Here is a 27,171-nt window from a genome sequence, read left to right as displayed (position 1 = left end):
GCCAGAAGGTTGGAAAGTACAGCGCCGTACCCAGCTCATTTTGCGAGCAGTGTGCACTGCAGTCTGTCTGAGGCTGCGTCTCTACATAGCATGGTCAATCATTCTGTACATGGCTTTTCTTCATTTTGTTAGCCAGTGTGGTCAGGTATTTTACCACGGTGTGTGTCTCTCTCTCTCTCTCCATTAGGTCTGCTCCTAGGGTCCCCTATTTATTTTCATAGGTGTTTGAGGGTTTAGGTTAATCAAAAGACAAGGCCGTGCTGGAGTGGTGTCTTTGTATCAGAGTGCTTCCTGTTTTCATTGCCTGGTCGACCCCTGTCTTAGCAGGTTCTAGTGGGGGCTAACAGCAGGCTAGCAAAAGAGGAGGGCTGAGGGCGCCAAAAGGCTAATTAGAGAAGTCTGAATTTTGTCTTTGACAAACAAAGGGCCAGTCTATGGAAACCCCACCCCCAGGCTAGCAGTTAGCCTAGCAAAAACCTTATTCTGTAACTATCTCAACCACCCTATACACCCAATCCACCCGTCCTCCTGTTTCCTTCCTCCCTCCTACCTTCTTCCTGGTACTTCCTGTCTTCCCCCTCCCTTCTTCCTAAACTTCTTCCTAGTTCTTCCTTACTTTCTCCCTCCCTCCCTCCCTCCTCCTACCCTTCTTCCTGGTTCTCCCTCCCTCCCCCCCTCTCCCCCCCTACCCTTCTTCCTGATTCTCCCTCCCCCTTCCCCCTTGCCCCATTTCTGCCTCTGCTTTTGAAGCGCAGTGAGACATTTTGCCCCCTAATAGTGAAGTGTACCTTTCTGATAACATAATCTCCCTGTAGTATGGAAAAGCTTACACCAACAGCCTGGGATTTCCCTTCCCTTAACATGACTGGAAGATGTCCAGGGGCTCAGACGGGGTGGGGGGCGGGGGGTGTCACTGTCTTTGGCCCTGTAGTTCCAGCTTATGCCAGATGATCTCTCTAGCAGTCAGCCAATTCCACACGGGACATTAAGAGATGTCAGTTTGCATGCTTTCTACTGCTACACGAATGCATACATGAAAGAGGCCGGGCTCATCGCACTCTTTAGAACAATCGCCGGCATATTCATTACATAAAGAAGATATCAGATCTGGGCAGAGGCCCCGCTACATTTCATTCTCCCTCAGCGGACTGAAAGCGGACTGACCGAGCGACTGAAAACCGCTGAAGGACTGAGGGGGCAAGTCCCAACTGAAGCGGGCCTATTTTCCATATCTGATCGTAACGAAGAAAGCCGCCCCGCGATTTCTCCCATGAGAGTGTGAGGTCAGGGTGAACCCGGGACGGGGGGGCGGGGGGCATTTTGTTATACTGAATCCGAAAGCCAACAATTGTTACTGTTGGCCTGTGTTGTTTTTTGCAGTGTGAAGGGGGGGTGTCATTCTTTTGAGCTCTTTCAGAGTGGCTGACAATGGCTGGATGTTGAGAACATATGTAGGGAAACCCCTGCAGTCGCTCTCATGGCGGAGAAGCTAGCATGCCGAAGAAAACACAAGCCCTGCTCCCCCTTCACTCCGCGCCTCGGCTTATGAATGCATCAATAGCAGAACACCGTAATAGGCGATTCGGGGTGCAAAGTCCCCGATAATTCACCCCTCGCACAGGCGCATCCTGAACTGGAAAATACATTTGCCTAACAAATTAAAAGAAAAGACGAATGTATGCGTGTGTGTGGGTGTGGGTGTGGGGGTCTGGAGTAAAGTAGAGGGGGATAATTCAATTAAGCCTTCGTTCTCCAAGAAAAAAAAAAGCTAGGTTAAAAGGGAGGGATTATTGCTTGTACAAGACTGGCCTGGATGTCCCACAAAAGAGACAAATAAAGATTTGAGAAAACATCTAAAAGCAGCAGAGGTAATGAAGGAGAGTGGGAAACAGGGACCTTGAAAGCTCTACTTCGCTGAATTAAAAAAAAAAAAAAAAACCTACCCCTAGACCAATCTATTGGGCCTTTTCTCCTTCTCCTCTTTCCACTCTTTCAATTCAATTTCCAAACAATTCTAAAGGAAATTGTTGGAAAGGCTGCAAAGCTTTCTGTGCTTCTTTCTCTCTTTCTTTCCTTTTTTGGAGCGGGGGCAGCATTGGAACTGTGAGAGGCCAACAAACAGGCATTCCTGGAGATGCCAGGAAAGACGCCTAATGATCCCTCAGTAAAGCAAGAGACGTCTACTTAGTATGAGCACACCAAATCAACCAGGAGGCGTGTTTGTGACGTCTGTATGTATGAACATATGTGTGCGTGTGCGTGTGTGTGTATGTGTGTGTGTGTGTCTAACCACCCTGGTAGACTCCACAATGTTCCACCCTCTTTTTCTTCCCCTTTTCCCTTCTTCATACACAAAACACTTCCAGCTCACAGTCGGCCAAAGAACAAGGGAAAAACATCTCCCTCACACTTCCAGCTTCCAGACCGAGGCCGTTTTTACGGTTTGGGGCAAAATCCAGCCGTGTACACATAGCCTAGCGCTAAATAGAAGCAATTGACGCACTCCCAATTATCCCAGAACAACACTGAATGGACTCAAAGCCCCTTTTAAATGACCCTTCTTCGGGCCTCGGCCCGGTAATCGGGGCCGTAAGGTTTGGCCAACGTGGGCACGGGTGAGGGGTTGACACCTGACCCTCTTAAGCGACACCGTCAGTGTCATCCAGGGATTCTGACCCGCCCCTGCTCGCCACCTCCGACCTTTGTTCTCCTCCACCTGTTCCCTGGTCTGCCTTTCCTTCCGTCGCTCAGTCCGTACTGTCGGAGCCACGCGGTCGGCAAGGCACCAGCTTGTGTGTCCAGGCCGCCTCCCAGCCTGAAATCTGAACCCCCTGTCCGGATCAATACAGACCGCTGCTCTGATAATGTCCTGACATCAGAGAGGGCGGTGGGACATGACCACCCCGACCCCCCCCCGGATCCCCCAGCATCCCCCAGGACCATGCTGCCGGGTTGGCTGCATCACCTCAGTGCACACACACACACACACACACACACACACACACACGCACACACACTCTGTTCAGTGACTGCTGACTTTACGGTGGCGTGGTATGAACCCACCCTTCTAATAAGCCTGCACACACACGTGCGCACAAACACCCACAGCCCCCATTCCCTCCACCCACACACAAATAATATTTTCTAAAACTATCCATGGAATGAATGCAGTTGGAATGTTTCATCCAAGGCGTAGCGTCACTCTCTGCCTACTGAAGTGAACGAGCCGTTGTCAAATGTTGTCTGATTTAAGTGTTTGGCAAAGAGAGACAAGACACAAACAAGCTCCTCTTAGCTATTTAAAGAAGGCATCTTGATGTGCACCCTCTCAACCTCAGACTATGCGCAGAATATTTGAACGACTTCCCTATATTACATTCAGGAAGTGATCATCAACAGTGAGGGTAACACAGAGCTGTAGGTTCAGAATTACAATGGAACTGATGCCTGCTGTGTTTGTCAGATGGCAGTGTTAGACCGGGGGAGTAAACAGCCCTGTTTCTGCTCAAAACATAACTGCTAGCAAAAGCACATGCCAGTGTTTCATTTTAACGTTAAAGTCAATGCTCAACATGAACACGTAAGCATACACTGATTCCCAAAGGTGCAACTGCAGAACGAATACAGAGACACTGCCATGGTGAGAGGTGGGGCGATGCCTTCTTTCGAGAAGAGGTATTGCATTGAGAGGTGAGGTGATTCATTTCAAGGTGGGGCGATGTATTTCCGAAGTGAAGCGATGTACTGAGAGGTGAGCCGAGGTATAGCCCGGTGAAGCGATGTCCTGAGAGGTGAGGTATTGCGAGGTGATTTCTTGAGAGGTGAGGTAATGTGAAGTAGCGGGAAGTGAGATGCAAACGTGTCAAACCAGAGGACAGACTGACGATTCTCCACCAGGCTGGTGTCATCAGTGCCTTCACATCTCCGAAGCTCTTTGGCAGAAAAAACTGGGATGGCTGATTGAGTTGACCAGGTCACTCCAGGCCACTGACAGGTGACTGACAGCTGAGGCGAGTAAGCGACAGGTGTGTGTGTGTGTGTGCGTGCGTGTGTCCGTGCGCGTGTGTCCATTGCGTGCGCACGCCTCACTATCTGGCTTCCTACCGTGAGATGCTGGAACAGCCATGCCCTCATGATGTTCGTGGCCACCTTGGGGAAGATGCCGCGCTTTTTCTGCCTCTTCTTGTCCTTGTCCGGGTCGTCGTCGTCTCCTGTGCCGGGTGACGCCACACTGTTATCTAAACCGTCCCCTAAACAGAAAACGAGACAACAGCTTTGAGAACATCCTGGTACAGAGGACGGACCAATGTGAAGCCTGCTGGCCGGTGACAACACAATGGGTTGGACAGACCAGTAGGAACTAAGCCCCGGGCCTACATTGCAGTAGCCCACAACAGTGCCTGCATAAAAACACTGAGATTTAGTTGATACAGAGAGAACGGGGCCTGACTGTTGAAAGATAAAAGGTGAGTTCTTACAGAAACAGTCAGAATAGCAGAGGAGAATAAACGGGGGTTAATGACTCTCCTTAATCCATTCCAGACTGCTGAGCAGCAGGAGGATAAGGACCGAGCATTGGACAGGACACTGGGGCTTCAGGGTTGGGGCTGCAGTAGGACTCATGTCATTAATTAAATTAAAGCCACAGAGCTTAATGTAATGTAATCATTTTCTGTTTTGTTTTTCCGATTCAGAGGGGGCTGAGAAGTGAGAACACACTTTGACACGTACAGTAGGAACACATGGAAAGTTTCCCATTCTGGGGCGTCTGACTGAGGAGCGTCTGAACTGGAGTGCGGTGTGCATTGGGCTGGTTCATTGTTGCAGTTGGATGCACATAATGGACTAGTCCCGTCCCGTCCCCGTCCCCCACACACACATCTTCACCACCCCCTCCCTCCCTTCCTGCAACCCCTCCCCCTTCCGCCAGAAGATTAGCATGGCAGTTCAGTAGCGGGCGTCTCTCTCCCTCTCCCTGCATTAATGTCCGACGGCATTTGATTTGGGGAGGAAAACATGTGCATATCAAGGCGGCCTCTCTCCTTTAAACCCAAGTTTCCATCTTTGTGCTCTCGCCTTTTCTCTTTCCTCTTCTCTGGCCATTAATTGTGCATTAGCAAAAATGATTTACTTTTAACAGTCATAGTTATTTTTTCTTGCCCCCGGGCACAAATGCCTTGAAAGCCTTCCTTGAGGGCATCTAAATTATGTATCTAAAAAACTCCTCCACCAAGGCAGAAAAGGACCCCGGCATTCTCAAAATTCAGACTTGCATGTCTTCCTGTTTTTGGGGAGACATCAATCACAGGCACCTATACAAGCCCTTATCTGGCATAAATATTTGAACTAATAACATTAAAAAGAGAGGAAAGAAAAAGGATCCGACTGGTGGCATAATCAAATGCAAAATAAATGAAGAATACAAGGACGCGTACCCCTCCTCCTCTTCCCCACTTCTTTTTTACTTCCTATTTTTCCTCTGCTTGTCTGTCTGTTTCTTTTCTGTGTGCCCGCCTCTCTGTTGGTCCGCCTGTGTTGTTCGAACTTCCCTTCAACATTGTGCAGGAGCTGCACAGAAGAGGAAAGCCGAGAAGTGCCGACTCTGTGTTGAGCTAAAGAAGCAGCTCTGCCCTCTGAAGGACATGTGGGAATAGGGGACACGGCCAGGCTGGGAGGGTTGTAATTGTAGAATGGCCATTCATTAGCAGCAAATGCCATAAATCCCAGGCTAAGTACGAATCCTTGTTCAGGAAAGCCTAAAACAATAAACTGGGGCCTAGCCGTAGCCCCGTCCTGACCGTGTGTGGCTTCCTGAGAAATGCGACCCAGACGCAGGGACTCGACTAACCCCCTCAGTGCTGTTTTCAACTTCAATAACACCAGAAACTGGAGTGGACCTTTAGGTCTTCTATAGCTCCGTCTTTTGCATTAAATAAGGTTACAGTATTATAATTATTATTTCTTGAATATTGTCATGTTTTTTTTCTTGTTAGTTCTTTCAAAGCGGCATCCAAGTCAATCTCCTTGCTGGGAGCCGTCCAGCTCATCCAAGAGCCACAGTGGCCAAAAGGCTGGCAGATTAATTTTATTGACGTTTCCATTTTCACTGCAACGCGATAGCCTCCCCCCCTTGGCCGAGGCCGGGGCGACCCGTGCGTATTTACAGACTGACCTGTCACTTCATTACCCTGCCTGCCCACTCCCCCCTCCCCCGGCCCGCGAGGGTGAAACCGGACTCCCGGCTTTTCAGTTCCTCTGCTTCGCTCTCTTTCACGTGCGCGCACATGCAGTGATACATACTGTACGTTTTGCGCGCCGCCCACATTCAGGGGAATCTTATATGAGCTTCTCTACTCCGACGACACATACGCTAATGCGCAAATGTAAATCGCACACACAAATGTTGCACGCAACAACCAGAGGAAGAATGTTAGCGCTCGCCCGAAGAGGTGGATATAATCAAAGAAATTAGGATTTTGAATGAGAGCGAGAGGGGAAGAAAAGGAAATTATGAAAAAAAGAGAAAGAAAGAAAGGAAAAAAGAAAGAAAAAAGAAGAGAAGGGCCTAACTTGCACAACCTCATTACATCTAAAGGAGAGCTGGTGATTTACATCCACCCCCACTCCTTTCTTATGAGCCAGAGAAGGATTGCTGCAGGGCAAATTGTCCCAAACGCTAATGGCTTCTGACTGTTCCCTGGCAACTCTGCATTTTAACCTGTGTGGATGTGGACTCTGTAGGAAAAAAAAATGGCGAGGAGAAAGAAAAAAAAACACGGGGCAAGGGAAGCGTCCCATCATCTGCCCGTGTGACACAGATGGGGGATGGCTATTAGGAGGCGGGCAGAGGGCCTGGGGGAGGCGAGGTGCTGGAGTGTAGCCCCGGGCACTTTTGGAAAAGCAGCGCCCTTGGAGACGGGAAAAAGACAGCCCCTCTCGCTCTCCCTTCTTCCTTTCTTCCCTCTCTCTCTGTCTTTCTCTCATTTTCTCTCGACTTAAAGTACTCACAATGTGCATGTTTTCACATGCACGATTGGAGAAAAGGCTGCATTACAGGCTGGGAGGAATGACTGGGCAGGATGAAGACGGAACGCGCACTAGTATACAAACAAACACACAAACAAACACGCAGGCACAGAAGAAATTACACTTAGATCGGACTATGAAAAATGCATTCTGACATTTCCCTTGGAGTGAATACTTCCCAGGCCTGAGCTCTATAACGAGCTGGTACAGCACAGTCTGTAAATATATAACCGACAAATTCCAGCATCAATAAGAAGTCTCTTATAACGGTGAATGCATTAGCATGTGGATTCTTGACTATACGTCCCGTGATTGGCTGTAGGCTACAGTGAGCCAGACCCAGATGACTCTAGAGGACACGCCCCCTGACCTACGGGGCATTAAGCACATCAGGGAGGCACTGAGGGCCGGGGCTGAGGATGCTACATGAAACCACCAGTTACACGTGCTAACAAGACCTCACCCGACCGCTCCAACCGCAACAGGCATGACCCAGAAGTCCCACTTAAACCCGCACATCGCTATTACTTCCAGCCATAACGATAATTCCCGATAAGCGCCCGGACGGGCAGCTCGCGTACGTACCGAGGGCCCAGCCAGAGGATGTGCGCTGCGAGGCCCCGTAGTTTCAGGGTAATGGGGCATGAGCAGGGAGGCTGTGGATAAAGGGACTAATTACAATGGACCCCCACCGGCCCCCCCGTGGAGCCACGCTACTCAGGCATGCTAACCCCAAAACTCAGCCTCAACCGGGAAGGGGGTGGTGGAGCCGGGGTGCACGCGGGAGGGGGTTATGGCGGAGGCGGCGGTCTCCACGGTTAGCGCGGCAGGGCTGAGATGGCCAGCTTTTTAGGGGGTGCCTCGGGGCACGGGGCTCTGACTGTTGGAAATAGAGAGAGAACAACGGGGGCCCCCTCTCCGCCTTCTTTACCTAGGGGTCTACACTGCCCGGACCGTCGCCCTCTCCACGCCGCCGCCCCCTGTCCACCCTCCCTGGCCCGGCCAGAGCCGGGAGAGAACAGAAGGGGGGATTTAATGCCTGCCTTTCCCTTCTTTTTCTCTGTAACTTTTCAGCCGGCATAAGCGGCGTTTAGCACATTCATTCCCCCAAATGGCTGCGAATGAGGGAAGCAGTGGGGGCTCCTCTTTTGTCAAGCCTTTCCCTTTATTTACTCAGGATTTACGCAGGGCCGTCTACAGCACTGGGACCACATGTTCCTGACGCACACCAGGACACACACACACACACACTTACACACAAGTAGCCTTCATTGACACCCCAGTAGACAGGGTATATCTGCCGGTCTGTTGCTCTTAGCCTGGCCATGGGATTACAGGTCCTCTAGTCCCAACCTTATGCTAGCAATATGCTAATGCCTCAAATACCAAAAAAATTACTCTAAAATGCTAGCAATACGCTAAAGTCTCAGACACAAAAACACACTCCACTATGCTAGCAATATGCAAACAGTGCAGATAGGAATAACACAATGAAATGCTAGCAATATGCTAATGCCTCAGACACAAAAAACCGATACAAAATGCTACCAATATACTAAATCCCTGCAACAATTTTAGTTCAGTTTAGAGGCTATACTTCTGCTCTGACTTAAAACATCTTCACTAATGGAGTATTGGCCTAGAAATAGCCAATGCTGTGTTAATGTAAATTAATTGACTTTAATGGAACTGTTTAGGTGTGTTGGCCATTAAGGCCAGTCATGTTTTAGGGTGATTATTTCCTGATCTCTGCTTAAACAAGCAGCAACCCTCACACTGGCCCATAAAACAACAGCTTAGTAAACACCAGGCATGCTGACAAATTGGGAGCCCTATGCCAGGAGTCATTAACAGCTCTAAAACCTGTCGCAGCAATTACACTCTACCTCCGCCCTCCAATTACACTCCCTCGCCGTCCTCCCTCCCTCCCCAAAGCCAAAGTCAGGTGTCGCCTCCCTACCTTTGACCATTTTACCGGCGGTGAACACCAGGCCAGAGGAGCCATGCAGCCAGAGGGGACTGGGATCCGCTTTCCCCAGCGTATAACCTGTGTACAGACCCAGAGGAATAAAGCTCCGTCTTAACACAGCTGCTTCTGGCCTGTGATCTGAGGCGTTCTGACTGACTGACTGGCTGGCTGATTTGCTGACTGGCTGACTGACTGACTGGGTCCTTGTGCATGAGGAATAATGTGCAGTTGTCTCTGCAGAAAAACACATCATTAAGTGTTCCCTTAAATGAAGTGGAATAAGAGCCACTAATTAGATGGCTTATTTTTTCCCCGCGTGTGGGAAGACAGGCATGCAGGCAGGGAAACAGGCAGGGCAGCAGGGAAACAGGCAGGGCAGCAGGGAAGGCAAGGCCGTTGTGTCCCTCCACCCCCCCTCCACTAACCCCCAAACCCTGCCACCAGGCAGATACCTCACTGACATCCCAGGAATGCACTAGATAACTATTGCTTCTCCACGGATACTAGGACTCTCTATCTCTTTCCCTCTCTCTCTCTCTCTCTCTCTCTCTCTCTCTAACTCACTCTAACTCACTCTCTCTCTTTCTCTTTCTCTCTCTCCCTATGTCTCTCTCTGTCTCTCTCTTTGTCTCTGACCTCTCATAGTGCCCCTCTCCCCCATACTTCACAAGGTAGAGATGGGTTGAAAGGGGTAAGTTAGCTGCAGTGGGAAGGAGAGGGTGAGGGGGCAGCCCATACAGCCTCTCTCTCCCATACAGCCTCTCTCTCCCCAACAGCCTCTCCCCCTACAGTCTCTCTCTCCCCAACAGCCTCTCTCCCCTACGGTCTCTTTCTCCCCTACGGTCTCTCTCTCCCCAACAGCCTCTCTCTTCTCTACACCCTCTCCCTGTGGCATTAAGGACAGTGAACTGAGAGGTGGTTTCTCCTCTATTCCCTCGTACCAGTGGGTCCTCTGGTTCCCAGTATTAGTCATCTGCCAATAAGTCTGATTGTTGGTAGAGCCGGTCTATGTCTATTATCAAAGGCTTTGGGCTCGGGGATAATTGCTAGAGTCATTAACCTGCTACCTGTAACAACAATTATCTAATTACATCATGAATAGGGCCTTTGAGAGGCCAACAATGGTTCCTGCTTCTGGCTCTCTCTGTGATCGGGACTCCATTGCAGGTGGTTTTTCCAGCAGCCCCGACCAAGATCTCTGCCTCTACCAGTCGGTTATTCATTCGGTGAATATGATGATTTTAGGAGTCACCAAACCTTTTATTTGCGCAATTCTTCAGGGCCACTTTGACTGTGTGTAAACGTTTTGAGCGTAATGACCAAGTTCAATAAGGGAGATTGTTTTACAAAAAGCTAGCTGGATCATTTGAAGGTTATAAAAATTGTCTGCACAAAGATATGACTGAATACAAATAGGTTTCTCAGATAGCATCACGTAGCCTCACGACCAGACAGCATCACATAGCATCACGACCTGGGTCTGAAACATGTATGCCTGAATTCTCCTGCAGTATTCCAGATCTCCTACAACTGAGATGGGGTGGGAGAGGAGAGAGAGAAAACAATCAAAAGAATGGAGATGGAATAAAGATGTGTTGAAGAATGGGGGCATGCTTTTGCAGATGTCAGGATCCAATTTGCATGAATGGCAAAGGGCTAAATTGCAGGGGACGGGGAAAGCCCCCCCCCCCCCCGACCCCTCCGCCTCCCCTTTCTGGGGGACTGAAGGGGCGTCGTGATGCCCATGACTGCCCTTGGATTGCCCCAGAGACAGGGATCAGTGCCTAATGAAGGGCCCTGGGTCTAGACCAAAGATTTCACACCCAATGACTTCCTGACAACTCCACCCAGGTCTATCCTCCACAGCTCCTCACGGTCCACACTTCACGTTGAGCCACTAGGTCTGTCTCAACCACTCACGGTCCACACTTCACATTGAGCCACTAGGTCTGTCTCAACCACTCACGGTCCACACTTCACGTTGAGCCACTAGGTCTGTCTCAACCACTCACGGTCCACACTTCACGTTGAGCAACTAGGTCTGTCTCAACCACTCACGGTCCACACGTCACGTTGAGCCACTAGGTCTGTCTCAACCACTCGCGGTCCACACTTCACGTTGAGCCACTAGGTCTGTCTCAACCACTCGCGGTCCACACTTCACGTTGAGCCACTAGGTCTGTCTCAACCACTCGCGGTCCACACTTCACGTTGAGCCACTAGGTCTGTCTCAACCACTCGCGGTCTGCACCAAGCTCATGCGACAACCTTGAGGACACTCTTCAGCTCCCTGTTCCCTCCTCAGTTCCCTCCCGGCTCTTCCCAAATCAGATGGCTGTAATTGCTCCTAGAGGTTATCTAAGTGCATGATCCCCGGTCTTCAGAAGCCTCTGCTGCCTAACCAGTTCTGACTACCTCCCCTCTCCTCTCCTCTCCTGCCTCCTTCTCCTCTGTCCTTCTCCTCTGTCCTTCTCCTCTTTCCCAAGATGATCTTCGCACAATGGAGCTATTCTCTCTCTGGCTGGTTAAAATTACATATGTCCCCTCTGCCCCTGGCCAGCTTTGATATCTTTATTACTGTGGCAGAAAAACAAAATAACAGGCTATGGAAGGTTCCTTGCAGAGCTGTGGGCTTTTCTTAGGGTAGGACTTGGCCCACCGAAGATGGTTGGTTGGGTGACCCCGAGAAGGAAAACTGGGTCATGTTCAATTAATTGGAATGAGCATGTAAATTAGCATAGCAAACTGCATCCATTTTCACCCCCAGAAAGGGGGTGTCGCTCCTCCCAGCCATGAATGGGAGAGAGAATAGAGCAGAGATAAAAAGAAAGCAAAGAACGTGAGAGAGCGAGCTAGAGAGGGAGTGTGAGAGAGAGGAACAGCTCATCGCGTGGCTTGGCTACAGGCTACATGGATTTATTAATACCTAGTAGAATCATATCAAAAGTCCTCCAGAAAGCATCAGGAATTGAGACTGAGCGGAACGAGGGCTTCCCTATTTGGCCGGGTGCCGTTTGAGACGCACCGCTCACATCGCTACCGGCGCGTCATAAGAGCAACGCCGCCAGCGGTTCTCCACGCTCCACGGCCACTGGCCCAAAACAAACCAGAGTGCAACCAGTTTGCGAGGCCAGTGCGGGACACCTCTGCGTTACGGCGGCCGTAGGCGTCAGGTGGTGGTGTGGGGGGGGAGAAGATTACGGTGCATTTTTGGCATCGGGGCACGGGAGTGAAAAATGAATGAAACGGTTTCTAAATCAACAAGTCAATCATCAGATCGTAGCCTCTGCTCGGCAGACCTCTCATCAGCCCGCTGCCATCAAGTTTTTTTCCCTCTCTTCTCCTTCTTCGTTTCCTCCCGAATGTCCCGCAGGCAGGGAACAAAGCGAGCAGAACTGATTACTGCTCCGCTACCCCGCTCCACCAGTCTAAACTCTGTTTGGCTTCCTAATGAGCTCACTAAAAACCCAATTCATCACCCATAACCCCTTCTCAACCCGCCCCAGAAATCCCCCCATTACTGAGCGGTGCTGATCGGAGGGGTGCCGGTTTACAGGTCCTGGCGTTGGCCCCCCCCCCCCCCCCAAAAAAAAACCCCCTCAACACCAGGGTTGGCAAGGGCTGCCTGGGCACGGGAATGTCCGGCCTGGTGACACCACAACAGGAATGGGCCTTCACCGCCTTCTTTCATGTCAGAGATTTCCACTTTAATACCCCCCGACTCCCATCCCTGGAGACAGGAATTTGGTGGGATGGGAATGTGGGGGGGGGGGGGGGGTGTAGCAGGAGAGAGACAGGCTAGCTAGCCTAGCTAGGTGGACGACAGACAGCTGAGTAGGAAGGTGATTATGAACGCCTCACCGTTTGGGGTGGGGGGGGGGGGCTTGGAGGAGGAGGGATTGAGGAGAAACTCTTACTCCCACAGTTCCTCATTACATGGAGTCAAAATGATCCTTCTGGCACCTGAGCTGTAACCGGGAGATTACTGAATTGATGAATCCACCATTTAAAATGCAGCTGTTTTATTCTGCTTTAGTAATTAATTCTTTTTCCAATAGCGTATTGATCAAGTGTAGCCCCTGATAAAGTTCAAACTGGGAGGAATCCCCCCAGGCCTTGGCTTGGCCTGCTCAGGAGAGTCAATGAGAACTTCCCCCGGTTCATCGCTCCTCCACCTGACTCTCTCACTCTCTCTTTCTTAGTCTCTCTGTTTCTCCCTCTCTCTTTCTCTTCCCCATCTCTATTTCTCACCCCCCCCCCCTCTTCATCTCTGTCCCCCACCTTCTCTCGGCAGTACGGTTTGCCCTCATAAATTAATCAGACCGGCGAGGAGCCCTGTTAGTTGATAGCTTCTGCTTTTGTCTCTCCTATTGCTGATTCGCTTCTCTGCAGGGCCTTTTGTACTGTATGCTCTAAACTCACACACACAAGCACACACACACACCAACACCATTACACGTGTCCATTAGGCGCATGCGTTTTCTGTCCTCTCTCAGTACACATGGCACACTGCTGGCACAGATACGTTTACTCACCAAGCATGGCTGTGATACATTCCCTCACGCTAGCACTGCGCCACGCGTCATTACAGAGCAAAGAGCAGCATCTCTCTTTAGAGACGGTTCTTCATCACCCAACTAGCCACGCAGCTGCTGATCAACAGATGTGCAGTGCAGGAGCTCCCTCGTGGGACCCGCCTGGCAGATCAGTCAGACACAGAGAGCTAGGCAGAGGCTCGCGTGTCGTCAGGACCCCTCGCCTAGAAGCTCCATCACGAGTCAACAGCTTTGGTGTCCTCCGCACACATTCGTTGTCATTGTGGAGTAGGAGGTGGGATTACGCGGGGGTCTTTATGTTCCTGCTCTTGAGAGGCGAGGAGTTCTTCAGACTTTGGGGGTTTACGAGGGACGGCAGAAGAGTGGAAGGTCGGCTGGTGTCCACACAACGTTCGCACCCTAGCGATACTGTACCCATACAACATGGTCCTATACACCTGCATTCCATCACATCCCCACACTCCTGTCAGTGTTCCTATTCAGGTGGAATAACCCGGCCCCAATAACATTGGCCCTTTCCAATGGAAACAAATAAGTCCATCCAGTGGAGGATCCAATGAAGTGAGTGGAAGATCTAGGCATACTTTAATGCATTTAAAGACACTACTGCCTTCCTTAATAGGAGTTAAAACTTCATTTGAATTGCCTTGACAGTGATGGTACATTTCTTTGAACCTAATCCTGACACTCATTTGGATTTTTCATTCATTTTGTGGCGGTTGGCTGTGATAACACACGGCAAGCTGAGGGTAGGTTAACATCCCATTACACCAGTGAAATATTGGAGTTTTAAGGTCGATGCTTCAAATGATCGCCACTTGTTTGCTGACCTGCCCAAACATTTCAGGCCAATATTTCCTTTTCTATTATGTGGTTAAACAAGCCGGACGACAATTCAGACCACCTGATTGGCTTAATCTGTTGTGGAGGTGGCAGGAGGTAGCAGGTGACACCAAGGTCTGACCCACCATAATTTGCTGCTGGTGTGCTTACAGGAGTTGTTGTTTCTTAAAACTGTCAATTGCCAACGAAGTAACATCCTAAAAAGAAATCCAGCTATCCGCCTGGTACGCCTGGTCTGACTCCACGTTGAGCTCTTAATCACGATGCCTTGCGAGATAATATGCAGCCTAAAAGATCCATCTCTGTGGAGGACGAAAAAAACAAAGCAACAATGCTCTGATGCTATTAATTAGCCGGGCTACGTGAGCACCTCCTGGCTTTTTGAAGTCCCGACGCCGTCTGCTCTCCTGTTTCAGACCTTTTTTCTCTTTGCTATTGACTTTTCAATTTTCCCCTCGCGCCCACCCCCCCCCCCCCCCTCTTGTGATATCAACGGCGATTGTTTCTCTAGCAAGAGCGGCGGCGGTGCCGTACCCTCGCAGCAGTACCCCCGAAGCCCGCTCACCGAGACGCCGGCTCGGAGCACGGGCGGCCCACAGCTCACCACCATCCCTGCGCCTCACACCCCAGGAGGCCGAAATCAAAGAGAAAAGCCCTTAAAATCTAACCGTGGGTAATGAGGACGCTCCAGTCTTGAAACAATAAGCACACAGAGCACTGGAGAGACAGAGAGAGAGAGATGGGGAGAGGGGAGTGAGAGAGGGAGAGAGAGAGGGGGAGAGAGAGAGCAGGAGTGTGGGAGGAAGCCGGAAAGGAGGATGGAGAACTGGAGCTAGATGAAGAGCTCGGTCAGGCTGGATAAGGGTGATTTAGGGTCGAACTTCCAATTATCGAGAGATGTGAGAAACGAGGAATGAACAAGTATAGAAAGAGGGAGAGAAAAAAAAACGAGAGGAAGAGAAAGGGCAACGGCCTGCAGCCGGTGGTGATGGTAGCCCAGGCCGCGCAACCATCTCAGAGCGCATATCTGAGCCGGTGAAAACAACGAGGAGGTCTGAGGGACGCACACGCCTCGGGAGCCAAGGGGAGCACGACTAATTTCTCCCCAACAATGGGCCCTGGATGGGCGCCCACACAATGGCAGGTGCTTTGAATAGCACTAGGGCCCTTGCAGCAGGGAGCCCCCCTACACTCTCTCCACCGAGGGCTTCGGCGCTGGTTGGCTTCGACGCCGGTTGGCTTGCGTAACCTTTCATTTTCAACGGAGCTTCCTTTTGACTTATAAAGGATGAAAACGATCTCATGGGGCGCCAGAGGAGGAACAGGCAGCGAGGCCTGTCGGGCAGAATCCAGACCAAGTCCTACGTTCTGCTCTGTGCCTTCCTCACTCTCTCGATCCTCCTTGGCCCGGGCCTGGCCCCTTCAGTCTTTTTTTCATCTCTCTATCTCTCTTATATTTTGCTATGTTTCTCTTTTTTTTTTGGTCTTGGTGTTGTTGTTTTTTTCATAGCTGTGGAGTTTGTTCTCCAGTGGTGCTGACTGGGCAGTCCTCCGGGCCATGCAGAGGGAGAGGCAGGGGTAGTTCCCCCACGTTAAGAGCATTCTTTCCGGGGTCATGAGGTCAGCCTTCACAGATGTCTCCTGCAGACAGTCAGTAGTCTGAGGACTGCATCCCAGGGAGTCAGCATTTGGTCCAAACAATGCAGTTTTTCCTCCTCGCTCAGAAAACATTTGAAATGTGTTTTTCTTCTCTAACTCTGTATCTTTTTTTATTTATATAAAGTGTAATCTTTATTTTTTTTCGAGGTGGTGATTTTGTTTTTTGAAAATTGGAAGGACCGGCTATTGCAAGATAGCAATGTTTTCTTCTTTCTTTCGTTCATTTAAACCCTCCCTTCTTTTTAAGCTTCCTCCAATTGTTCTAATGTGGCCTTAGTCATCGTTGCCTCATGGCAGAAGGAAAGATACTTTTAAATGGCTTTAAAAAAAACACGTTGCCAGGGGAGAGATGAAAACATGCAAATTCTACATAGCAACTGTCATAGTAGGTGCACGGGTCAGAAATGCACATGCACACACACACACACACAAATACACACACTCACACACATATACAAAAGCAAAAACCCCTGATTAGGGGCAGAAGCCAAACAAACAACAACCCTAAATGAACAGAAAGACAATATTTGAAGGAGAACATTGCTGGGTTGCCTTAATCATAACAAAATGGTAGAAAGAAGCAAATTCCCAAACCAAACAGCTTTAATTAAATAAAAAACATGTTTCTGCATGTCAGGGGGGGTGGGGCATGACACTGGAAAGAAGGAATAAATATGGCAGCATTTAACATGCATGTTCTGCCTCAGAACATAGAAACTGTGTAACTGGAACAACCCCTTCAAAATATAGGCGCAGACCTCCCAATCCTGTGTATAGCTTGTTCCTTTTTTTTCTCACTAACTCTTTCGATATGGTGTCTTTTTTATTTTTTCTCACCCCCTCCAAACATCTCCCCTGAAATTGATAACCTTCTAAATGAATTATGGTAAATACATAATGGATGTTTTCTCGCCCCGAAGCCAGCCAAAACTGTTGGGTCTTGTTTGGCATGTGGATTTGTTTTGTTGCACATTTAGCCCTTCTGTTCCTTAAGAGGGCTTTTTTTCTCATTGCTGGGGGCAGGTAAATAGGAAATTATCCTTGCTGACAAACACTCCTAATACCACCTTAGGGGAATAAAATATGATTAGATGCTGGCATCAGATAAACCAAAGTAATGGCATTACAGCACTGATCTATAACCTCCATCGGGCCTGTCCCTTAGAACAGAACCACAGTGATCAGGGGCGGTAGAGGTCCAGTCTAGTAGACAGACAACCATGGGGACTTCCATGTTACCCTAAAACAAGCACTAATTTGCTTAAAGACTTATTAAACCATCTAGCAGAGTGGAATCAGACTAGAAAATGAGCTTATCTCTTATAATGCCCTCCAAAGATTTACATAAACAGGAAAGATGTATGAGTGCGTGCATGTGTGTGTTTGTTTGTATGTGTGTGTCTGTGTGTGTGTGTGTGTGTGTGTGAAATTGGGAGCAGAACTCAGATCGTAACTGAATCATTTCTGTATTATCCTCCCACTCTGTTGGATGCAGGCAGCATAATTAAAGCTGCTATCTGTAGGGTAGATTCACACTACACTAAACCAACCTCACAACCTCAGACTAAACTAAACTACACTTAGACTAAACTAAACCACACTCAGACTATACTAAACCAACCTGAGACTACACTACCCATGTGTGAGACTAAACCATCATATCACTAAACAAGGATCACACCAAATTAAACCAACCTCAGAATAAACCACACTAAGACAAAACTAAAACAGCAGACTAAACCACCAGCACTCTACACTTAACCACACTCAGATTAAGTCACACTAGACTAAACGACCCTTAAAATAAACTATCCTCAGACTAGACCAAACCATCTTTTAGACCAGACCAAACCCCTCAGATTAGACTAAACCACCCTAACCCTTGACTAAACCACTGTTAGGCTAGACTAAACTACACTGCACAGCTAGCTATTGCCAACATGCTAGCTACCAACTGACCCTTACCTATGCTTTGTTTTGTTTTAGGCAGGACTATAAGACAGGGTTGAGAGGTGAAGCAGCATCCAGGGGGGGGATATAGGAGGGATTAGGGAGCCAAGGGAGACAGAAGGAGGAAGTCAAAGAGAGCAAGGCCCATTGGTCAAACACAAAGAAGGGAGACGTGAGGAGATCCCAGGAGTCGGGGTTAAATCCCCAATAAGCACACCTTAAACGGGGCTAGCTGAGCAGCTACACAGAACGCCGGAGTCCCCCGCAGGTGTGCCTTTGACCTCCCTCTCTAGAACAAGGACCAGGGTCAGGCCAGACATTGGCTAGTGCTGCCTATGGCACCTGACTGTCTCTCGGACGCCCCACCCCTTTACTATGAACACAAATACACACAAACACAGGCAGGCAGGAGTGCAAACAGACAGAGAAACACACACACACACAAGCGCGCGCGCGCGCGCACATGGACAAACTCACACAGTGAAAGCGTCAGGCAGTGGGTAGAAAACAAATCTGGTGGAGACTAGAGCAATTGGATTATCACCTCTTAAGGGTGACTTCTTGGCTGACCCCCTCGGGGGCCAACTGCCTGCTAAAACAAGACCCCCAAATTCCTGGGAAAACAGTATCCCTTTAAAGAAAGCCAAGCAACATTGTCATCCTTGTAAAATGACAGCAGCAGTGAGCAAGCCAAGGCATTAATGGACACGGCAGAGCAGAGCAGTGCCCTTGGGGGGGCGTGATCTCAAATCCCTTTTAGCCATATTACATCAGGCCCCACCACGGTGTTCCACGTCGCCACGGTGACATGAGTAACCAGCTAGGGGACTGGGAGAGTGCAACCTTTCTGTGTAGTCACCTGTTATGCCTGTCTTTAAATCTCTCTGTCTCCTCTTATGTCTGTCTTTAAATCTCTCTGTCTCCTCTTATGTCTGTCTTTAAATCTCTCTGTCTCCTCTTATGTCTGTCTTTAAATCTCTGTCTTTTCTCCTCTTATGTCTGTCTTTAAATATCTCTGATGTCTCCTGTTATGTCTGTCTTTAACTCTTTGTGATGTGTCCTGTTATGTATGTCTTTGAATCTCTGTCTTGTCTCCTGATAAGTCTGTCTTTAAATATCTCTGATGTCTCCTGTTTTGTCTGTCTTTAAATCTCTCTTATGTCTCCTGAAATGGCTGTCTTTAAATCTCTGTGATGTGTCCTTTTATGTCTGTCTTTAAATCTCTCTGATGTCTCCTGTTATGTCTGACTTTAACTCTTTGTGATGTCTCATGTTATGTCTGTCTTTAAATCTCTCTCATGTCTCCTGTTATGTCTGTCTTTAAATCTCTCTGATGTCTCCTGTTATGTCTGACTTTAACTCTTTGTGATGTCTCATGTTATGTCTGTCTTTAAATCTCTCTGATGTCTCCTGTTATGTCTGACTTTAACTCTTTATGTCTCCTGTTATGTCTGACTTTAACTCTTTGTGATGTCTCATGTTATGTCTGTCTTTAAATCTCTCTTATGTCTCCTGTTATGTCTGTCTTTAAATCACTGTGATGTGTCCTGTTATGTCTGTCTTTAAATCACTGTGATGTGTCCTGTTATGTCTGACTTTAACTCTTTGTGTTGTCTCCTGTTTTGTCGGTCTTTAACTCTTTGTGTTGTCTCCTGTTTTGTCTGTCTTTAAATCTTTGTGTTGTCTCCTGTTTTGTCTGTTTTTGACCCTTTGTGGCGTTTCCTTTTATATCTGTTATTAACTCTCTATGCTGTATCCTGCTATGTCTGTCTTTAACTCTCAGTGATGTCTCCCATTATACCTGTCTTTACCTCTCTCTCTATTTCTTTCCTTCAGTTTCTCTCGCTTAGCTCAGCCCTGCTCTCTCCCATATTTTCTTTCTCTCGACTTGTCTCCGTATCCCTCCTTCCACCCAGCCCATGAGGTGTAACACACACAAAGAGACAGTCACCAAGCTCCATATAGTTCAATCATGATTGCTTTCCTGCACCCCCCCCCCGCCCCCCCTCAGTTTCCTCTCTGCTTTTTTTTAATTATAGCCAACTCACTTCCAGAGAAGCTGGTCTTCATCTACACAAAGAGAAGACAGAAAGAAAAGAAAGAGAAAAGAGTATCCCTAAAGCTTCCCCTAATGGTGCATAACATACATTCTCTTTAGCTGCTGTCAGAATAATTTGGGTAATTTTTTCCCTATGTCCAGCAAACATTAGTTTGCACATTAGGCTGACCCAGTTAATGTGGCTTTCCTGCTGCAGACGGAGACCTAGTTGATCTGAGCTGGGCTGGGCCGAGCTGAACTGGGCCGGCGGCCTGTTCGTGATTATGGACCAGAGAGACCTATAGAGGGAGGGACCAGAGAGAACCAGAGAGGGAGGGAGACAGCCTGAGGAACATCGGAGAACAAAAGGGAGAGGAGGAGTGGAGGGGAGGAAGAGGAGCGGAGGGGAGGAAGAGGAGAGTGCTCGGGGTGCAGAGTGGAGGGAGGGAGGATGACGTTACTGGAAGTCCTCTGGTTGACTTACTGGAGAGCATTAAGTCTACTTTTCTTTTTTTCTTTTGATGTGTGTTTTTTCTCTTCTTAATCCACAGATTGGAGCATGTTACGCAGTGAGAGAGGGAATGGGGAGGAGAGAAAGAGAAGAGGGGAGAGAGAGAGAGAGAACAGTGAGAAGGAGCTGATCATTCTGTTTAATCACCTTTTGGATGAGGGCCAGATAGTCTGCGGTGCATGAGTGAGTGAGGGAGAGAGGGAGGGAGGGAGGGAAGGAGGGAGAAAGAGAGAGAGTGAGGGTGAGAGAGGGAGCGCAAGTGTGCATGGGAGAGAGGTGGAAAGAGAGACTAAAAGAGAGAGGGGGATGAGCCTGAGAGCTGAGCCCCTTGACACAGCTTGGAGCAAAGTAGGGTGTGTGTGTGTGTGTGTGTGTGTGTGTACTCCAACGTGCATCAGTGTGTGTGAGAGAGAGTGTGAGGCCCTGTTCCCGTAAATGCCTGTGAATGCTGAATCCAGCAAGAATCTGGTCTCAGTGAAGAGTAGAGGGAGAGCACAGGGATCCATTTTAAAACTATGTGCATCAACTATACTTTTCCCCATAGATTAAGCACTCGGCATGAATAATTTAGCCACTCTTATGCTAATGGGATCATGAAAGTATCCCCTCTGTTCTAGGTTTTCTTCCCGCTCAAGAGCAACTATTCTAAGCTTTCAACAATAGCCTTGAACCAAACCCAGAGACACCGACACTATTTTCACAACAACCCAGAAGACACTGAGCTAGCATAGCAAGGACACAAACCGGTGTCGCAACACACACTGGACGTATGTGGACCACAACATCTCAGCGGCCGGTGCAGTGTGTTCGGAGAGTCCCCATGTTCCCATGTGTAGATGCTCTCCCGATAGTCATTCTGTCGACAAACATGCTGCTGATAAGCTATAGTGCTTACCAAGTTAAAGGTTACGTTTAGAATAAGAGTATTGGATAAGGTTAGGGTAAGTAGATAGTATTAATTGTTATTCGTTTACAAATGGATTTAGGACATTCCAAATAAAGTTGTAGCCTCTGTTCAAGTTCTAAATGTGGAATTTGAGTGGTGTGGTAAACTCTGTTTTACAGGTAGTGAATCTTGTGTTGATCTTGTCTCCCATGGCGCCCAGGGTGTCTCTGAGTTGCGTGGGCACATTGATTCATGTTCCAAATGTACCAGGCACGTCGTGATACCTCTTCATTTATTGTTAATGCTATCATTGTTGTTGTTTAAGTGGTTTTGTAAGCAATCTGGTGACAGGCAGGCTTCCGTCCGTACCTGACTGCTGCTTAACTCACCCTGACTCTCCTCATTAACTCTCTGTCTCTATCCTTCCTTAGATGTTCTCTCTCTAGATCGGAAAGAAAAGGGAGGAGGCATGGAGAGCCTCCATGTTTACACACATACACACACACTCACACACTTTCACACACACAAACACACATCTACTACACAAGGTTGTTGCTGTGGTGAGGCAGGGGCACTGTGTAAAAATGATCAGTCCTCCAACAGCTGGGAGTGACGGCCATGAAACAGCAGGGACCGGTTCTGCTTTATTGTTTATCTGTTGTTTATGGGCTAGTATTCAGCTTTAATTACTACTCTAAATTAAACTCTAACAGGCTCTGAGAGACAGCCAGCACGCACACACACACACGCATGCACGCACACACACACACACACAAACACCTACACACAACACACACAAACACCTCAACACGAACGAACAAAACACACGCACACACACACACACACACGCACACACACCTCACATGTGTCATCGTGGGGTAGGAGCGGCACCCACTAAAACATAACAAGGCAAAGCAAAAAGACAAACAGAAGCCAAAGGTCAAGAAACGGACATATCCAGCAGGCCTCGTTGACTTTGCGCTGGCTGGTGCTTTCTGGGTTTGCCCCCACCAGGAATGACCACCCCTCGGCTGAGCTAAACCACAATGGTCCTGGCTAGAAGGACCTTAACCCCTAACCAGAGGCAGGAGAGCGACACAACCTCAACAAACCCACACACACACACACACATGTTCACACACACACATGTTCACACACGCCACCACTATCACCACCAGAGCCAGCTCACTCTCTCCTGTTCCCCTCTCTCTGCACCCCTCTAGGGAGCCTGTGTTCCTTCAGAGCACGGAGGGTTGTTCAATTGCTGAGAAAATGTACAAAACGTTGCTTTCTCCCTTTTTCTGCCGGGTCTTTCGCTGGTAAAAAGGGGGGAATGATATGATTTTTGCACACCACTCAAGATGTCAACACAGATCTGGTTTTCATGCATAGCTAATAATTACAGGAGCAGACTGAAGAGAAAGATAGGGAGGGAGGGAGGGAGGGAGTCAGCGTAAGGTAGAGGGAGGGGGAGAGAGGGGGGGGAGACAGAGAGGGAGAAAAGGGATGGAGGGAGGAAGGGAAAGAGAGAGCGAAAGACAGAAAGCTTGTGGTTCAGTGACTCTGTGAATGTATCCGACTACAATGTTTGGCATGAACACAAAGTAAAGCACGCTTCATCCCTTTCCAGCACAAACACACTTTTGGGTGTTTTCAACTGATAAAGGCCACCTTTTGGGAAATACATCCTATCTTTCAACAACCAGCGACCTCAAGTTTGACTTGCTACCACGTTATTTATGTCTCAGAACGTTTCAAGATAAGCTCAGAAGATATCAAAAGAGCTGCTAATCAAAAGAACGGCAGGCCAAGCCAACACTGATATACTGTGATGCTGGAGAGCATTGAGCTGCAGTGAGGAAGCCCACTGAAACTTCTCCCATGCACCACTGCTGTTAATCAACCTAGAACACAGGGAGTGCTGTTCACAGTCAGAATCTGCCCCGAAGGTGATCATTCATATTTCTCATTTTGAAAAGAAATTCTGAGTAAAAAAAAAAATGTGTATTAGGGAAGGGGATGACTTTTGGAGCGGGTGGGAGTGGGAGGGGTGTTAGCGGACTCGTTCTGTACCAAACCCTCTCTCAAATGTGTCAGAACCTTAACTGGCAATCTGTACTGACAGCAATGAGTGTGCTTCACCTTGCTTTACTGCTTCACAATAAATTATTCTGGAAGAGGGGCTACGCGTATTTTCTCACTGGATAAATTGTTTTCTGGCAAGGGTTCAGAGTATTGCTCAGTGCCGAGATACAAGCGAGAGATTACAAATGTAAATGTAGCTCCCAGCGACCATCTCAGAGCCTGTATCTACTGTACACACATACAGACACACACATCCCATTCAGATAGGAATTGCGGAGTTATTTCGTTATTGCTTCTGAAAAGATTTGGGTAATGTTAGCATGGTCATCACTTATACATAGAAATGTTTACGCCAATGTTTGTGGCATGCACGTTTTATACAGGGAGAGATGGGAAATCTGAGAGATGCATTCACTACCGCCTATTCAGGGACCCAGTGTTTGTGGCTCATGTCGGCTGACATTTTTTGGCTTGCTGAAAGCGTGTATACTGTCATACATACTATTGTTTGACCTTAACTACTAACTTAGCTAGGCAGAACGAGGAACACTGATCAGCTTTAACTTAGAACATTGTGTTCAGAGCCTCTTCGGCTTAATTTGGCGAACGTTCTGCTATAGCGGTGAACCAAGTTCTAGTTTAATAACTATAATATTGTCTGTAATGTATGTCCTATAACAGCAACTTCAGACTGTCAAAGTGATGACTGGATTAACATTAGCGGAAAACAAATGCCTACCAGAGACCCCCTGTGTAAATGTTACATAATCTTCAACATTCAAAACTGGGACAGACAACATCCAAATGGGTGGGATTAACACAAGTGCTCACGGGATGTTTGTGTTTTTGTTTGTTAGTTCATTACAAAACCTTGAACCCGGAGCGCTCGTCTTTCCTTCCGCCTCTCTGAATCGCTCCCGCTGCCTCCTCTCGCTCTTTCCACCTAAACTAATCCAACCTACACTCCTTTCACAGGGGTTAACCTGTTAAATACCATGTTGAGTTTTGATGCACAGAATTTGGCTCTTTTTCCTCGTGTTGAAGTGTTGGGAGTACAGAGTTTATTTTTCTAGCAGGGCAACATGGATGAGATGTGATGTCCGTCAGTCAGCCTGACTGGAGAGCACAGAGCCTCAGCTAGAGCGGAAGGGCCAGAGCCGGGAGTCGGGAGGGAGCTTCAAGCGTTAACGTAATTGCAAGAATGTGAAAAATGAGGCGGCGGGGCTCCCGAGCGGAGCGAAAGGTCAGAGCGCGCCTCACACAAAACAACTGGCTGGAGGACGGCCTCATTAGACCATTAAATCAGCCCCCCCCCACCACCCCCACCCACCCCTATGCTTTCTCGCTTCTTTTTTCTCTGTCTCCTGTTTTACCTCATTCACACTATTTTTCGCCCTTTGTCTTGAACTTTTTTTCCAGTACTGTCTCTTTTGTCGACTTTCCCCTATTTCTTTTGTTCCATACTGTCTTTGTCTTTTACACCGCGGGATTTGTGCGGGAGCTGTGTACCGCATTTAACTCCTTTCAGTCCCGGTCTGGGTCCTACTTGGCCGGGGCTCAGCCTCGTACGGTAACTGTCTTGGCCCATATTGATCAGCTGTTACTGGATCCGGTGAAGAGAGGAGTTGATAAGTGCTCTGTGGATTACAGTTCACTTGTACTTATGTGTGTAAGATAATCAATAGGCAGTGCACTCCCCCCCCCCACCCCTACGCTCTTACTCTCTACCTTGTGCAACCATCGGTTCTGCTTAGTCTCTGTCTCTCTGACTACTACTAGCTTTTCTGTAATGACAAACAGTGACAAGGAGCAAGCCTGATTATAACAGACGGTTTCTTTGATATAAGATTGTCCACTTCGCTTCTTTGATAGTCCAAGGCCTTAGTGACCAGGCCCTTTCTGAAGTGCATGTCTAGGTCTGCTCTACTGAAGCGGACAGGGGCCTCTGACACAACCATACAGACATGACCACGGACTGCACTCCACGCTCTGAGCGCCTCTGCAGTCACTTACAATTCAACAATGCAGACTCAGACCTACTATGGTTAAACCAGCACTGCTGCAGAAAACACACACACCATCACTGTGCTTGACTGCCTATCGGCAAAATGATAGCTGAGATTGGACATGGTAAAAGTCTGACCTAGTGTGGAGACTGACTGTGTGAGAAAGAAAGGAGTATCTCTGCATGTGGTGTGATGAAATTCCATGCAAAACCTGGACGATAACACACACACACACACTGTCACATTTGCACACAAGTACACACATGCACACAGACACACGCACGCACGCACACACACCCACACACAACAGACACACTAACATACACTGCTGCCAGTGAGAGGAGACCTGACTGCAGTAGAGAATAATGAAAACAAGGGATGTACAAGAAAGGACAGGCTGGAGGCTAATCAACACTGTTGTCTTAGCAAAGATGCTAGGAAGATAGCAGAGGTGGATCTCTTAATGACTCATTAACTGGAATGCGTTTGTTAGTTCTGTTTTCGTGTTGATGCGTCGCGTGGATGTCTCAATTTGAATATTTCAGCAAATGTGAATAGTAGAAAACCAAACCGGTTTAACTATCCAAAGAACCGACTCACGGACATGAGTTCGTTCTAACCCCAATCGACCGTAAGGGCTGTTTTTAAGCATTCTGGCAAGCTGGCTGTCCGTCTAACCTAGAGCCAGATAAAAACACAAGCTGTTCTGAGCTGTAATTAGGCTTGTAAAGCTAGCAAAGTTAATATGTTTTAAATGCTAGTGAGAACTGGCAGAAATATCCTATTAATCGCCAGCTTTTCTTAGTGCCCTGTTCAACTCCAACCCTGAATAGCTACAGTTTACAGCAGTTAATAAGCTACCATTTGTGTGCGTCTGTATGTGTGTGTCTGTGTGTGTCTGTGTGTGTGTCTGTGTGTGTCTGTTTGCATTGCATGTATGCATTAGCTGGAGATAGAAAATGGACACTTTGACATCCAATTATATTTGTTTTCAGAAGTGGTATATATAATCATGCACCTACCACATTGCGCGAATAGGTGCGTGTGTGAGTACATGTGCTGTCCTGTGTGTGTGCGTGTGTGTGTGAGAGTGTGTGTGGGTGTGTGTGTGTGTGTGTGTGCGCATGTGCGTGTGTACTGACTCACCTTGTTCGCTGCTGTTGTCGCCGCTCTGTGAAGCGTGGCCCCCACTGGAGGGCCCTGGCGTGCCAGCCGAGTGCGTGGAGGTGGCGTCATCATGGTCTCTCCAGGAAGCTGGGTTCTGTACCGGGTTTGCAAAAAAGGCAGAGAGAGAGAGAGAGAGAGAGAGAGAGAGAGAGAGAGGGATCCATCCGTCCATCCGCATTCCCCATCCAAGCCGCAAACCAGGACCGGAGAGCAGGAAGGAGGAGGAGAAGAACGGGAGAAGAGAGACCACATGAGTATGTTGGAAACATGAGAGTGACATCTGTAAGAGGCTACAGTGCAGTAAGAACTTCTTGGACTGCTTACATTGCCTGGGCAAGCGAAGAGCTCCGCTCAGTTCGCCCCCCCGAGCATACAATCAACAACGCCACTACAATCAAAGGCCGAAAGGAAAAAACCGCAGAGCCCAAAACCAGCTGGCGCTGAAGTCTAAACTTTGCAATCGAACAGTTTCATT

The 27,171-nt window shown here is 48.4% G+C and overlaps 1 protein-coding gene across 6 annotated transcripts in view; it reads right to left on the bottom strand.

The window, feature by feature from the left end:
* meis2a (Meis homeobox 2a) overlaps positions 1-27,171 on the bottom strand; it is an 87,458-nt gene that overhangs the window by 45,669 nt on the left and 14,618 nt on the right. For all 6 annotated transcript variants that reach the window (XM_010878696.3, XM_010878701.4, XM_010878702.4 and 3 more), the window contains 2 exons: positions 26,676-26,790; positions 4,105-4,250 (listed from right to left, as the gene is read on the bottom strand). In XM_010878696.3, coding sequence (XP_010876998.2) covers positions 4,105-4,250; positions 26,676-26,790 — 261 coding nt within the window. The remainder of the gene's footprint in view (positions 1-4,104; positions 4,251-26,675; positions 26,791-27,171) is intronic.

Source organism: Esox lucius, chromosome 15 (assembly GCF_011004845.1).
Source record: "Esox lucius isolate fEsoLuc1 chromosome 15, fEsoLuc1.pri, whole genome shotgun sequence".
In the NCBI taxonomy this organism is placed as follows: Eukaryota; Metazoa; Chordata; class Actinopteri; order Esociformes; family Esocidae; genus Esox; species Esox lucius.
This window is presented reverse-complemented; position numbering and strand designations above follow the sequence as displayed.